Below are 15,544 nucleotides of genomic sequence, written 5' to 3'. Positions count from 1 at the left end.
ATGTTAGAAACGGCTGCAGTGGGAAGCTGGGAGCTGTTGTTGTATAGAGAGATTTTTCAGGGTGTTCGTGAGTCTGGGGGCTCCCTAGGGGAAACCAGCCTGGTGCCTCGTGGCTGTCTGCCCACCTCCCTGCTGACTGTCCTCCACCAGCTGGCCCGCTGTCAGATACGAGACCCAACTCTGCTCTTCCAGCGCGGACTTCGAATGTGCACAGAAAAATCTAGCTACATCCACTTTGCAGGCATTTGTAATGTTTTACTAAGACCCAGAATGTAGGGACTCAAACTTGAGAAGGTGACATTCTTTCCAGACTGTTCTTCTTGATAACAAGTTTTTGAAGTTGTTGTCTCACAACTGATGAAATGTTTTGTTTTTCCCCTGAGGCTGCTCTGTGCTTAGTGTTTGTTTGGGAAAATTTTTAGGTAGAAATCCCCCAAACCAAATTTCCTCTTTTCCTTAAATGAGAGGTTCTCATTTGGTATTTGAGGAAAATACATTTGGGGAGATGGAGTAGTTTGGTGGACAGTGGGGTGAGGACTCGGCAAAGTTTTAAAGCTTGGACATTTTTAAAAAATGCCCTCCTAGTTCTTGTGAAAAACCATAAGACCATTTCAAGATAAAGGCAGGAGAATTTAAATTTTTTTTTCTTTTTCTTTTTTTTTTTTTTTTTGAGAGAAAGAGAGACAGAGCATGAGTCGGGGAGAGGTAGAGAGAGAGGGAGACACAGAATTCAAAGCAGGCTCCAGGTTCCGAGCTGTCAGCACAGAACTCGACGTGGGCTTTTGAACCCATGAGCTGTGAGATCATGACCTGAGCTGAAGTCGGACGCTTAACCGACTGAGGCGCCCCAAGGCAGGAGAGTTTTCACTCATAATCAGATGTTCTGTTAGTATTGGCCTCAGTTGTTAGTTTTGGATGTGTGTTCTTGGTCTTAGTGCTTCTCAAATGTACATTATATCTTCTTAGTGCACCAGGGAGCTAGTGTTGGACAACGAATGGGGTTTGTGGCCAGTAACATTTTAGTGTGTCCAGAGGTCAATGTTCATAAGTAAAACAGCCAGTCATCCACTTCCATTGAATCTGGGGTCCCATGGAAGAACAGGCTGGAACTGAATTCCATGTAGTTGACAGCTTAGCAACTTTGAGATAGAAGGGATTTGGAAGGAAGGTCCAGGGAAGATACTTCCAGCTCGGGAAAGGTTTGGGAGTTTGGTGAAGAGGATGAGGGAATTAAAAAGGAGCTTTTCCAGAGCTGTCTTTCCAGAGGCCTTAAGTTCTTGGCTGCAGTGATAATCCTTTTATCTGAATGCTCCATGGAGGCTGAACTAGTCTTCATCTGTCACTCAAAGTCCCTGGCATTGTCCAATTAGCAGAATTTGGACCTACGGGGAAAGCCTGATGGGTTGATTACAGTGCAACACAAAAGGAAGTTTCTGGCAACTAGACTTGCCCAGCACTGGCTCGGGCTGCCTGGAGAGGATAATGAGCTCCCCTTCTAGGCACCCGGTAGAAAGTTTCAGGACACCCAGGGTGCTGGACTGGGTAACATGAAGAGATAGATGCTTCTGGTCCTGGGATTCAGAATAATTGGCATTGGTTGTGGGGCTTCGTGGGGCCCTTGGGCCTGAAGGTAGAGAGTGGAAGCTCTGACCAAGGGTTTCTGAAGCATCCATCCCTCAGCCCCTGGCCGTGTACCTGGTGGTGTCAGGCACCATGTCCTTCCAGACAAGGTGGCCATGGTGGTGTTGTTATATCTATGAGCCAAGTCAGATCAGTAGCTTGGAATGTTCCAGATGATTTTCTAGTTACTCCAGAGTACAACCAGAAAGCAGTTTTTATTTCTATCCTTTATAATTTTTTTTCTACAATATATAAGTGCATTTTATTTGACCTGAGTGCACGCATTTGTGTATTTCTGGGGCGAATGGAACCTTCTAGAAGGTACCAGAGTCGTCATTCTGACTGTTTAGAATGGAGCGCTCTCCTGGAAGATGGGTAGCCTGAGAATGGAGCGGGAATGCTACAAGGGCCAGAAGAAATCTGGTTATCTGAGGCTTCGAGTTAATTTTTGGGTCTGGTTACCGGTAGTTTCCCTTTTCTGCCAGAACTCATCTCCCTCAAGTGGTCCCTTCCTGGACTCTTGGCTTATAAAGTGTTAGTAGTTCCTTCTGAGATTTATACCATATGTTGGGATAGACACGTGCTTTGGATACATTTTTTTTTTTGTCCTGATAGAACTGAATCTGATAACCAAATAATCACTTACCTTTTAATGTGTTTTCAGGAGATCACCAAGCAGCATTCTGCTGTGCCTTTTTAAAAAAACTGTGATCTTTGATCTAAAAATTCTTCTGACTCTTTTTTTCAAAATTTCAAATTCCTTTGTGCATTTAACTTAAGCATGGTTATAGCACTGCCTTTGACATAGGCAGACACATATGGGGTGCAATTTTTTTTTAACATTTATTTATTTTTGAGAGACCGAGAGAGACTGTGAGAGTGAGCGGTGGAGGGGCAGACAGAGAGGGAGACACAGAATCCAAAGCAGGCTCTAGGCTCCAGGCTCCAGGCTGTCAGCACAGAGCTGGATGCAGGGCTCAAACCCACAAACCGCAAGATCACGACCTGAGCCAAAGTTGGATGCTTAACTGACTGAAACACCCAGGTGCCCCTGGGGTGTAATTTTTGTATGTGACTAATTTACCTTAATTTTCACTCTGCAGATAATCACCTTTTGTCACATGCTTTATTTGACTCTTTTTTTTTTTTTACTGTAATATAGAGTGGTAATTTATAATCTAAAGGTATTTAAATATTACCATCAAAAAAACTTTGAATGTTTTTTGGTAGATTTGGCTAGATTTAATTTCAAAACCATTTCATTTTGTTTTAGATGTTTTATTTTTTAAGATTTTTATTATTTTATTATCTTAGGGAGAGCACGGTGAGCAAGGGAGAGGGGCTGAGACAGACAGAGAGAGAGAGAGAGAGAGAGAGAGAAAGAATCTTAAGCAGGCTCCAAGCTTACTGTGGAGCCCAACTCTGGGCTTGATCCCATGACCCTGGGGATCAAGACCTGGGCCAAAACCAAGAATTGGACTCAACCAACTGAGCCACCCAGGCGCACCTCAAAACCATTTTAAAACAACTTGGCAGGGGCACCTGGGTGGCTTAGCTGGTTAAGTGCCTAACTCGTGATTTCGGCTTGGGTGATGATCTCACGGTTCGTCAGTTCGAGCCCTGCGGCACGCTTTATGCTGACAGCATGGAGCCTGCTTGGGATTCTCTATCTCCCTCTCTCTCTGCCCCTCCCCCTCCCGTCAAAAATAAATAAATAAACATGTAGAAAAAAACCAACTTGACAGATGCTCCAGCTGTGGGTGAATGTACCCAGTTTTTGGAAGGCAGGTTTATTGAACACCTACCAGGAGTAAACTCCAGGCAGATGTTGGGGGCTACAGAGACGGTACCTGCCCTCTGGGAAGTTCCAGGCTGGTGTCCGGGGTTGGGACACAGGCAGAGCCAGCCTTATGGACAGCTGATGGGGAGAAGACACAGGCAGCAGGAAGGCAGGGACATGGTGTGGAGCTGGCCTAGTAGCCCACGTTCTGAAAGGCCTCTCATGAGTCCCCATAAAGCCCTGCTGTTTGATGTCAGCTCATGGCCCTTTGGGGTCCTGGGGTCGGCCATACCTTCACGGGCAAAGCGCGTGTGGACTGGGTGTGGGAAACATTTTACGGCATTTGCCTGCTTCTGCCGCTGTACTGCACGAAGTCAGCAACCTTCTCCTTTAACTCCCATGTTACTCTTAATTTAAATTTAAAAACTAATTATGGTAAAGCCTTCTGTTTCAATCTGTAACTACCAAAAGCTTATCAGGGACTTTCTTTGGGAGCGCTGAGACTGGAACATTTTGCTGGATTAACCCTTGAGCCTGACCTTTTACAGATTCTACAGATAGATACCAATCTATCCTTTTCAGCCAGACCCTGCAAAGCAAATACTATAAACCTAACAAACAGACTCACAGAATTCCAGACTAATGTGGTATTTGCTGTTAAGCTAAAATGTTAACTTTTTTTTTTTTTATTTTCACCTTAGCTTAAGTTTTCTTCCTTGGGTTTCTCTAATTACTTTGCAAGTTATAATAAATTATACTTGAAGGATTTTCTTGATACCTTAATTGGCTTCTTTTGGGAATATAGTCATCTCTCTTCTTAGGAGCCGTACTGTCCTCTCTAGGGGTGATGCTTACTAAGTAGGAAGATTTCTGTTTAGATGTGAAGGAAAGAATATGAGTGAGTCAGGGAAGGGAACCTGGGCGCACGGCTGTTGGTGGAGGTGGGTTTAATTGCCCTAAAACAAAATTCAGTGGCCAGCCTCGGACTGTTTAACACATGAAAGAAGGGTAAGCCTGCTGCTCGAATACCAGTTTGACTTTATTATTTTCCTTTTTGTGTCAATTGTGTATCCTGCACTTTGTCACCGTGCACCCCCCGCCAGTGGACGCTCTCGGTAAGTGTACCATCCTGACTCTCTGGTGGCTGGTCACGATGTGGTCCTTGCTGTGGGCTTTCCATGGTTGTCCAGACCTATGCTAGTTGCCCAAGTTTTCCTGCCGGCTCAGAGCAATCAGTTGTGCCTACTTAATTTTCCATAACTAAGAAAATCCTGTTTGTGTGTGTGTGTGTGTGTGTGTGTGTGTGTGTGTGTGTGTGTGTGTAATCATTTTCTTTCTGCGGTGTTTGGCCCTTTCACGGGTTAGCCCAACACCCTGAGGGCCTTTGCATCACCATAATTCAGTATTAGACTTATGGAAAGAAGAAATACAGAGTGATTTGCACAGGAAATAAACGTATTTATACATACATATATACCTGAGCTATATATGTATATGTGTATTTATATCACAAACAAAATATGTAGAACTGCACTAAATAACCCCTCATAATAATTCCCAAATCAGATTTGGTTGCATTAAGCTAGCAAACTGTCTTTATACTTTGTCTCCCTGGGACCATACAGTTCTTTTCAAAATGAATAATCGATAAAAAAAAAAAAAAAAACGAAAGTATTTCTTATTTCAGCAGAGTTTGTGTAGTGTTTCATTTCAAAGGTATCAGATCTTCAAATTCAATAATCAAAATGATTCTTCTTGCCTAAATGTTGAACCTCATTCTCTGGGTGATCTGCTTTTGGAGTCTTGTGGCTGTCCCTCTGTCTCAGAAAGGTCTGTCCATGCGGCATCCGTGTGATTTATCCTTGCCTTGAATGTGCTTGAGTGTTCTCTGAGAACATTTTTACTGAACAGCTCCAGAGAGGTTTTTGAACTGGAATCTGTCATCCACGACAAACCCAAACAACACAGGTCTCCTATGACCAGTGGGGCCGAGATGGTCCCCAGCTTTATAAATGATGATCTTTTCCAGTCCTTAGTGTTGTGATTATGAAACAGTTTGAACATTTTTTAGTGTACTTTTGGAAGGAAGGTAAGACAGCCATTTTTGGTTTTTTGCTTACTGTGATAAGATTTATATCACATAAGATTCACTGTCTTAAAGGCTTGTGGTCCATTCACAACGGTGTGCAACTATCACTACTGTCTAATTCCAGAGTATTTGTGCCACCCCGAAAAGATACCCCCTGCCTTTTGAGCAGCTGCTCCCCATTCCCCCTGCCCTCAGCCCTGGACACCTACCTGTCTGCTTTCTGACTCTATGGATTTACCTCTTCTGGACATTTCATATAAAGGCATCTGTACCATGTGTCCTTTCGATGACACAGAGTTTTACTAGAACTTTTTGTAAGAGTCTGGGGTGAGTCAGTCTGTGGCGTAAACTGCATGGTTTATTCGTTTTGAATGATGGGCAGCAGGGTTGGGGATGAGGAGAGAAATCGCACAGCCCTTTGGCTCTGTCACTTACATGTGGCTCATCTCAGGAAAAATCACAGCTCCCTCTGTTTCTTACTCAAGCAGGGTTCCCAAGGCTAAGCCACAGTGATATGAAATCATAGCAGTAAACTCGGGCATAAAAGACAGAAGAAAGCAATATGTCTTGAAGCCCTCATAAATTTTTTTTTACAAGTTTTAAATCATTTTTGAACCTGAACATCTATATTTTAACATAGGTTCTCAGTAATGAAAGTGTCCTGGTTTGACAAGAGAAAAAAAAAAAATTTATACAAAACCCTCCTTTGATCCAGTTAGAAGTATTTACCTTGAACCCCAGGTTTCTGCATAAGCGTGGTTCCTGAGGGAAGGAATTTACAACTCCAAAAGTATTCCACCAGGCGTATACCGCCCCCTCAAGGAATTGAGACTCTAGTGGGAGTAAACCACCCTGTTTAATCTGTATGCTCAGTGCCGTGTTGAGGGTGAACAAAGGGTCTAGCGATGGGCAAAGAAGAAGAAACCCAGCGAAGCTTGGAGTGGAAGGTGATGGGAAGATGGAAAGGGGTCAGCCGGTGGAGAATAGGGTGGGGACGTTCAAGGTGAAGGGGCAAAGCATATGCCAGCACATGGTCGTCACCATTTAGACGCAAGCACCAGAACCATGGGAGAAGGTGACCATGTTGCAAAGGGGCACCCTGAGGGCAACTGTGTGCACTACCCTGAGTCAGCTTTTCAGGAGTACCCATAGGGGAACCACAGGGACCCCGCCTGCTCAGCCTTAGCTGCCTGGCCACCCTGCCCTGCCTCTACATGGTTCTATCACTGGGCCTTATTTCTGCTCACACCCCGAACTGGACTAAACTTCTCCCCCATCAGCGTCCGTTTCACCAGGAGCAGTGGTTTTGATGTCCTGTGGCCACATGAAGTGCATGCACACATTCCCATGTATGTTTCTTCTGTACCTACAGAACCAGCAGAAACCACTCTAAGAACGCCCCCTGAGACTGTAGTCAGTGTGGGTCGTTCTCCCCGTCTCCGTGGTAAAAAGTTGGATGTGTCTGGGTCTCCTCCAGGCACCCCTGCCTTTGGTTCTGGGAAGAGGAATAATTCTATAAGTCCTCTTCCCCGGAGGGAATTCCCACCTAAAAATCTAAAGTCTGAGCTGTTAGCGAATCACCTGGCTTTCTTGCCCCGCACGGGCAGAAGACCTCTTTCCCCTGTTCTGCTGCTGGGTAGGAGGGATAAACGGCCGCTCAGAAGCCGGTGTGGCTGGCATGAGGGGACCTGCATGGCTGTGAACCACGAGCGTCATGGATGGGGCCTCTGAAAGTCATCAGGAATCGCCATCCCCTTTAGGAGCTCCTGGGCCACTGGAATCCATATGGAGCTGAGAGCCCACCCTGGTTGCTTCTTGCTGTCCAGGTCCTAAGACCTGGTCCTGGAAGGGAGGTGGCAGAGCCTAGAAATCTCTGGATACCCCCTGTGGTCACCACCTCACTAACACGAGTCGACTGTCTGTAGAGCAACACCCAGTCTAACATCCTTCCTAAATCCCACCCCTCCTAAATACTGCCCTTGGTGGTGTGGGGCTGGCGAGTGGTCCAGACTGCTTCCCCGACCTGTGCTCACACCTGTGCAAATGGTAGAAGTGGACCTTGAGCCTGAACAGATGATTGTTCCCTGCAGAAACTCAAGCTGGAAAAGTTCCTTCTGAAGTCAGGGGTCGGGTGTTGGCCTCGGCCTCCAGAGGTGGCTTGACCGCATGCAGCCTCGAGATCTGTCTGGGTATTTGCACCCAACTGTAACTCAGTGGGGAAGGTTGAATCACGGCTTCTTTCCAGGCTTGGGGAAGGCATTATAGGAGCACACACATTTAATTATGCAGCAGATAATTGAATGGGTACAAGCCCTACTTAATGGGGAAACCTGTGTGAAATGGACAGGGAAGGGCTTTGTAATAATGAGTCAGCACAAGGGAGCCACGGCCTGACAAACGTTCTGGCTCTGGGAAGCCCCAGATAGAGCAGCGGGCAGAGCGGGAGAGAAAGGGACAGCCTTGGCAAAAGCAGGAGTGATGGAATTTTCCTTTTTACACCTTGTGTGGCATTCGGAAGCTGTCCCTGCCTAGAATCACTTGAGACCTTGGAATTGAACCCTGGAAAACTCCTTCAAAGGGCTATTGCATTTGGAGAAGAAAGCAGGTGGTCCTCAGAGGCCGGGAGGTTCGTTGGCCATATTTCACAACTGAGAATGTAAGTAAAGACAGGCCACGCAGACACCCCCAGAGGCCCAGAGCTGCGAACCCCCTTCCTGTGCGGAGCTGGTCTCCGAAGAAAGCCTCACCCCGACACAGCCCACCAGGTGCCTTGCCCGTGACTCTGGTCAGCTGATGGCTGACCTCAGGAGGTTGAAATTCTGAACTGTCTCTTGCACGGTGAGACTGTCACCTCGGTGTGGAGCACCTGGCTTCCCAGTGGCTACATTCAGAAGCCGAGGGAGAGGTATTTACAGTGGCATGGAGAGGTTACAACAGAATCCCAGCAAAAAGGCCAAGAATTTAAAGAACAGCTTGCTTGGAGAAACTGATTCCTTGTGCAATCTGGTTTTCATCTATGTAGAGAACATTCAGTGGCTGGTGCGGTGAGTGGGAGGTGGATGATAGGTCTGCCCCTCTAGAGCTGCAAGCCGTCCTTGGTTTTCACGGGGCTAATTGGTTCACATCTGGTGTGCTATCTCTCGTTCATAACCGTTCTCTGGGAAGGCTCCAGATGAGCCCTGGGAAGCCAGCCCGTTGAGGAGAGGGGTGTGAGTGCCTCCTCCACTTGCCCTGTGGGCAGCTAAGGAAGCAAAGGAACCCTCTGCCCTCAAGCTGTCCCCGGGATGGCAAAGGCATTTATGTTCTCACATCAGTTTTCTGACATCTACAGTTAAACCCAGTTCTGACACTAACTACTCAGAGTTGGCATAGGTCCCAGAGGCTGAGGGGCTCAGTGCTACAAGACTGCCCCCACTTTAGCCACTTGCCACGAGTGGGGTTCCCCAGGCTCCCCACACTTCTGCCTGGCTAACCTCACAGTCGGGATTTCCTCTGGACTCCCCTCAGGTTTGATGATTCATGAACACGACTCACAGAACTCAGGGAAGCTCTGTACTTGGGATTGCTGGCTTATTATAAAGGATACATACGAGCACCCAGGTGAAGGGATACATAGGGTGGTGGTGGGGTCAGGGAGGGTGCGGAGCTGCTCTGTCCTCTCTGGGCATACCACCCTCCCAACACTTCGGTATATTCCCCAGCCCAGGAAGCCTCCAGAAACTGGCTATTCAAGTTTTTACCAAGCTTTGTTATGTAGTCACGATTGATTAATCATTGGTGATGTAACCCCACCCTCTTTCCCCTCCCTGGAGGTTAGGGGTTGGGGCTGAAAGTTCAAGCCTCTAATCCTGTGGTTGGTTTTCCTTGTAAGTGTCTCCCATCCTGAACTTATCTAACCCCCTACCCCCGGGTCATCAGGATGACAAAGACACTCCTGTCATTCTGGAAATTCCAAGGGTTTGGGGAAGTTCTGTGCCAGGAACTGGGGCAAAGACTGAACATATACATATTTTCTGTCCTAACACAACACTCTGGCGTCCTACCGACAACCGTGACCTGGCAAAACAAACAGTACAGTTCATTATGAAGAAAACGCTGGGGCTGGATTCTCCGTGGAGGAGGTGAAGGCTTCCAGGAGGAGGCAAATACTCAAGCAGACAGACTCCTAAAGGTTGAATCGAATTCTTGTAGAGACAGGGGTGGGTGGGACAAGAGATGAGTGTACTTTCCGGGAAGAGGCATGCAGAAAAATCAGTGGGGCTGGAAGCAGAAGGCGGGTTTCGTTGACATTTCATCCATTTAATATTGATTGGTGCCTGGTAGGTGTCCGTCAGGGGCTCGATGCCGGGCTCAGGTTCTCCCCATGCCCAGGGAAGATGGAGGAGTGCGCTGTACCTTTAAGACCTTACCTTGGATAGGCGTGGCTCTTGCATCTTCCCTCAGGTGTAGAACTAGCCACAGGTGAGCAGGGAGGTGAGCAGGGCCGTTTTTTTTGTTGTTGTTGTTTGTTTGTTTGTTTGTTTTTACCGTATTAAAGACTTAAGACTTTCAGGACTCTGAAGCCCTTGAAGGCTCCTTGGCTTCTAGAAGGTTCTGTGAACGTGTGCATTTGGATTAGTGACATAGCTGGATACCCGTTAACAAGTGGCTGTTGTGATCCACACGGGAGATGACAGTGACCAGGGCTCAGGGAAGTGGCCACAGGGATGGAGAAAGAGCATTTTAGGGGAAATGTGAGAGAGAGAGGAGTTGAAGAAGATGCAGGTTTCAGGCAACCAGGTTGACGAATGGGAGAGTGTTTCTTTGACCACAGAGGAGGAATCATGTCAAAGATAGGAGGGTTCTGAGACGCCATGGGTGGTGAGCCACGTGTTGGCATGGGCTCTTTCCTAGTTTCCTCTAAGCTGTCTTTGATTAAGCAGCTGATGGTCCAGGGACCAGCGAATCCTGGTGACAAAACCCCCACCTTTTAGTGAAAGGATTATGGGATCTTTTGCATTTCTGTACATCAAAGAAGACATTGAACTGAAAGCTCATTAAAAAAAAACCAACCTGTGTGCCCAGCAAACTGCCCCCGGCTGAGGTGCCCAGTGTGGGGAGGATGGCTTCAGAGACACTGATAGCACCTGACACGTACCGAGCGATCACCACGTACTGGGCGTTGTGCTACATGCTTCACGTGAATGAACTCATTTGGTCTGAAAACAACCCTGTGAGCAGGGTACTATTATGTATATCTCACAGACGAGTGGACAGTGAGGCACACAGCACGTTGAAAGAATAACACAAACCGAGTTGGTTTGAGAAATTTTTTAAGTCAAAACGCCTCCCATCTTGTCTGATCGAATCCATCTTTCTTTTGACTTCTGCTTGTTTTCACTTTGGGGAATCAATCCAAAACTGCTACAGGCTATCAGGGTAGATTTGTACAGGGATCACAAGGACAGCCGCCTTTCGGTGGGGAAAGGGAGTTCTTATTCCATTTCTCATCTCCAGCCTCTTCTTGCGCGTCTGTTTCTGTATTTGTAGCCCACATTTCATTGACTCTAGAATGCCACGAGATACACACCATTTTTTTCTGGACCGTGATAAAAGAGGGAAGAAGATGGTGCCGACTGAACTCTGGCGCACCATTGATTGCAGGACGCACCCTGATTTGTGAGCTATAAAAATGAGAAAAAATGGGTGCCTCCAAATGAAGTACTGTGTGTGTGTGTGTGTGTGTGTGTGTGTGTGTGTGTGTGTGGCAGATGGAAGGCATTTTGTTAGATCCTGATTGTTTCCCTGTACTTGTGTCTCAGGAAAAACAGATGACCTTGGATATTTTCCTGACAGCGGTCTTGACCCAGTGTGTTGGTTCTTCCCCGTGGGAAAGCCCTTTGCCTGAGAATGTGTCCGGCGTGGTCCAGCCCCAGGGCTCAGGCGTGGGCTGCAGGGTGTGATGAGAAGGCTGGGAGGTTCCAGATAATGCGATTCACAGTGGACTGGGTTTTTGCTTTGGGCTGTTGGGGACATTGAACATTTAGCTCCTGGTGACTTGTTCCCAGGGTTTATGTTTGCCGTGAGCATGAAGTACAGAGAGCGCGGCCCCTGAACAGGAAAGACCTCCGGGTGGAGGGTGGCAGGGCCCATTCCTGGCTCAGTGGCTCCATGCAAGCCACGTAGCCTCCCTTAGTCTCGGTTTTCCCTTCTCTCAATGGGGGGCATTAATTCCTGCCTTAAACATTTACATAAAGATTAAGGAAAACAGAATATAAATGTTTGCAAGATATGGCATCTTCATATCATTCCAGACCACTTTGTAATCTCTCCCTACTTAATTAAAATGAAAAATGAAATCCTTTTTCTTTTAGGGATGCTGCTTTGGCCCGTGACACTGTGCCCATTAATGGTGCTTTGTCCCCGCAGCATTTTCTGTAAAGAAAATAATCTTCTGAATTCTGGGGGAGTAAAAGCCTCCTGGGTGGTGTTCGTTGGAATTCTGCGGCGTGAATACAACCAAGACCTGGAAACTGGCAGTGGGAAGACAGTTCTCAAGACTGAGGTGACTTAGGTTTAGAGAAAAGGTCACAAGCAACTCTTCACTCGGGAATTTTGTCTGGAAAGTCCCCTGAAGGCACCCCTCTCCTTTCTTGTGGCTGCCTGGCAGTCCTGGGTCCCGGGATTTGTGTTTCATAATGTTAGGCCATTTAAGGGCAGGATGGTCAAGCCCGTTCAGCAAACTCGGGCCAAGTTACCCTACCAGTGCCTCGTTCATTCGCACGTGTTGAGAGCCTGTGTGCTCGGTAAGAAGGTACGGCGCGGAGCAGAAACGTTCGTGGGGTTCCCGATCAGTAGGGCAGACTGACCTCAGTCAAAGAACTCAAGAAATAAAGATGGAATTTGTACTGGGAGGAATGTCCTGTGGGATCCATGGAGGGCACTTCTGAGGTCAAGGAAGGAAACCCCAATCTAATGAGAGAGTTCCAGAAGGGATTTCCTGAAGGACGGAGAGTTGCCAGATGAACAGGCCTTAGGTGGCTGTGGAGGGGGAGGAGAGCGCACATGAGGATTGGATGCAGCCAGACCCTGGGCTCTGGAGAAGGGTCTGTGGGGTGCAGGGAGGAGAGAGAGTGGCCTGAGAAGAATCTCAGAGGCTGCCGGTGGGTGGGCTGACCCATGCATGCCTTGCAGGGCAGGCGATGTTGATGACATTGGACTTTTCCTGAAAGCGCTGGGCAGTGTTGAGAAGTGGTACTTTGCCTTTTGCAAGAGTCTGGCACTGCTCTGGGCCAGCATGTTAGGTGACACATTGGGGGACATTGCAGCTCTCCAGACGAGAGATCGAGGTGACCCAGTGAGGGTGGCCATTGCAGAGTGGAACGAGAGGCTGGGGTCAAGTCCAGTGGGAACTCGAGCGGCCAGCTGTGCTGGGGGAGCCAAATGGATGAACTCTTGTGCACTGAATCAGTACTCCTGCAACTCTGGATTGAATCTTAAAGCTAGTGCATCCAACTGGGACATGGAATAATTTCTCCTGCAGTTTTTTTTCTTTATAAATATAATTATATGTTATATTGGTGAATTTAGAAATAAACATTGTGTTTTTAGGTTATGATATATCCTGAATGGAAATGTACTCACTGTGCCTATAATTATAGCAGTCTTTACAGATTATACTTATTTTAGAATACTACAATTTGCAAGTCCTTTAATTACAATATAATACATATTTAAGATAACTTTGCTATAATTATAGAATAATTTAAATTTATATTTACCAGATTAGATAACACTTGGTTCCCGTCACTTTTCATTCCTATGTGGGTATGTTTTCTAAAGTCAGTGTGATTAATTACAGATAGAAACGTGCCTTATACTTTGTGAAAGGAAGGGAAGATACACGTTCTCCTAATTTCTTATAATTAGAGGCTGATAGGAAAAGACATTGCTGCCATAATCGAAGCACATCCAAGTGGGTTTGGTCAAGCGTTGTGGGTTTTAATCTATCTTCCTGACGCCCCTCCACCCTCCCCGGGAATTGAGAACATTCTGATGGCTGGGGCCCCTCATGTTCTGTTAGAACATCCTAGAGGAGATGGAGAGACGTGAGGAGGCCCTAGACCAGCCTGAAATCACTCCGCCTCCCCCGGCAGGGCTGGGGACGGACCAGGCAGTTTTGCAGGTTGCAGAACAAAAGAGAGTGTTTTCAGCCTCCTGGAGCTTCTCTACCAGAGGCTTGTGTCAGGTGTACCTTAGGTGTATGTGGATTCAGTTGCACAAACCAATAATTTTTAAATGCTTATTTATTTGTTTGAGAGAGAGGGAGTGAAAGTGTGTGTGCACACGCCAGCAGAGGAGGGGCAGAGGGACAGAGAGAGAGAATCCCAAACAGCCTCTGTGCTGTTGGCACAGAGCCCGACATAGGACTCGATCTCATAAACTGTGAGATCATGAGCCTGAGCTGAAATCAAGAGTTGGATGCTTAACCAACTGAGCCACCTAGGCGCCCCAAACCAGCAATTTAATAGAAAGCCCCCGGTTCTCATAGGGCTGCTGATGCCCCAGCCTTCCCTCCTAGAGCTTGAGTTGCAGACGGTGGGTGTCCTCAGTGGGGTGCACTTGTCCCCTCCCTAGACGGTCCCTGGCTCTCACAGGTTTCCCATCCACTGCAGACTCGAGAAACCCATGGTCTGAGGCCAGGTTCACGTAGGGGGGGGTGGGAGGCGGTGGCGCCCTGCATCCTTGGGGAGGCAGCTGGGAAACCTGCAGGAGATGCTATAATTATCCTGAGGGTAGACATTGACTAAATGGAGGAATGGGTGAAGGGTCACCTTGGACAGATGCAAACTCTCCCATCACGGAATCACTGGGTAAAATCCCTGCACGGAACTCAGTGCTGCCTGCTGTAGCCGTCCGGAACTTGTACCGGCTTGACTCGCGAGAGTCCTGCATGCAGCATGTACTTCGCCAGACATCCAAGGCGTTTTCAGGGGTGACCTTTGACTAGGCAGGACTTTCTTTTTGTGTGTCAACTTACAGCTCAGTCCCTGCCCAAGAAGTGATGTTTCCCTCATTAAATCCAAAGACCTTTTCTGGTGGGATGTTCTTGAAGCCTGGGTCAACCTCTTGCTCCATATTAAGCTTTCTCATCTGCTTATGAGAGAAAATATGGAACATATTCCTACTTTCAAGGCAATTTCCCCTGACCCTTTCCTTTTTCAAACCAAAGAACACATTGCATTTAATGTTCTTTACATCATTTAAAATTTTTTTAAGTTGATTTATTTATTTGGAGAGAGAGAGCGTGTGTGCATGCCTGAGTGAGAGAGGGACAGAGTGAGAAGGAGAGAGAAATTCTAAGCAGGTTCTGCACTGTCAGCTCAGAGCCCCACTTGGGGCTTAAATTCACGGACTGTGAGATCAAGAGTGGGACACATCATTTTAGAGAGGGCTAAATGGTGACTGCTCAGGCCCCTTGCTGATTCCTTCATGTGGCTCGAGGCAGTGAGACAGAGGAGAACGAGTCCAGCCCTAGAGGGGTCAGGCTGTGTGGGCTCTGCCCTGGATCCCCACCTTTCCCTGAACAGCGCTGGACAAGTCTCTCTCAGCCTCTGACGAAGTGTGGAAACAGGTTGGATAGCCCCAAAGGCTCCTTCCATGTCTAGCGTTCTGTGTTGAAAATGATCAGACATTTATTGAGCACTGGCTGTATACACACATGACATTGTACCAGGGGCTGGGCTGGGAGAGTTCCAAGTCCCTGCTCTGAAGGAGTTTAGAAAACATTCCCTGGTTCAGGTGATAGGTGAAGCCCCTGCATAGGGAGACCAGTATGGAAGCCCGTGAGCTGGGCTCTCAGCTGGTCACCCCCTTATCCCCATCTACAAATCAGATTTGCAGTAGCCTCTCCTTCTGTCGTGGTGCCAGTGTTTCTCTTCTAGCACAGCGAACCTTTTCTCTAAAGAATCCAGTTGTAAATATTCTTGGCCCAGGGGCCATACAGTATGTGGTACAACAATTCCATTCTTCAGTTATAACAAGAACAAGTAGAGACAGTATATGAACAAGTGGGC

The 15,544-nt window shown here is 47.3% G+C and overlaps 1 protein-coding gene across 6 annotated transcripts in view; it reads left to right on the top strand.

The window, feature by feature from the left end:
- Nucleotides 1-15,544, top strand: part of MTSS1 (MTSS I-BAR domain containing 1) — a 165,889-nt gene that overhangs the window by 132,523 nt on the left and 17,822 nt on the right. For 4 of the 6 annotated variants that reach the window (XM_047074157.1, XM_047074159.1, XM_047074161.1 and 1 more), the window contains exon 7: nt 4,504-4,515. The exons of the other annotated variants lie outside the window; for them this stretch is intronic. In XM_047074157.1, the coding sequence (XP_046930113.1) occupies nt 4,504-4,515 (12 nt within the window). The remainder of the gene's footprint in view (nt 1-4,503; nt 4,516-15,544) is intronic. 6 annotated transcript variants of the gene reach the window in all.

This window comes from Lynx rufus, unplaced genomic scaffold (assembly GCF_022079265.1).
Source record: "Lynx rufus isolate CCGP_SWC_20201006 ecotype Redwood Valley unplaced genomic scaffold, mLynRuf1.p SCAF_12, whole genome shotgun sequence".
Lineage (NCBI taxonomy): Eukaryota > Metazoa > Chordata > Mammalia > Carnivora > Felidae > Lynx > Lynx rufus.
Note: the sequence above shows the minus strand (reverse complement) of the source record. Positions and strands in the feature narration are given on the sequence as shown.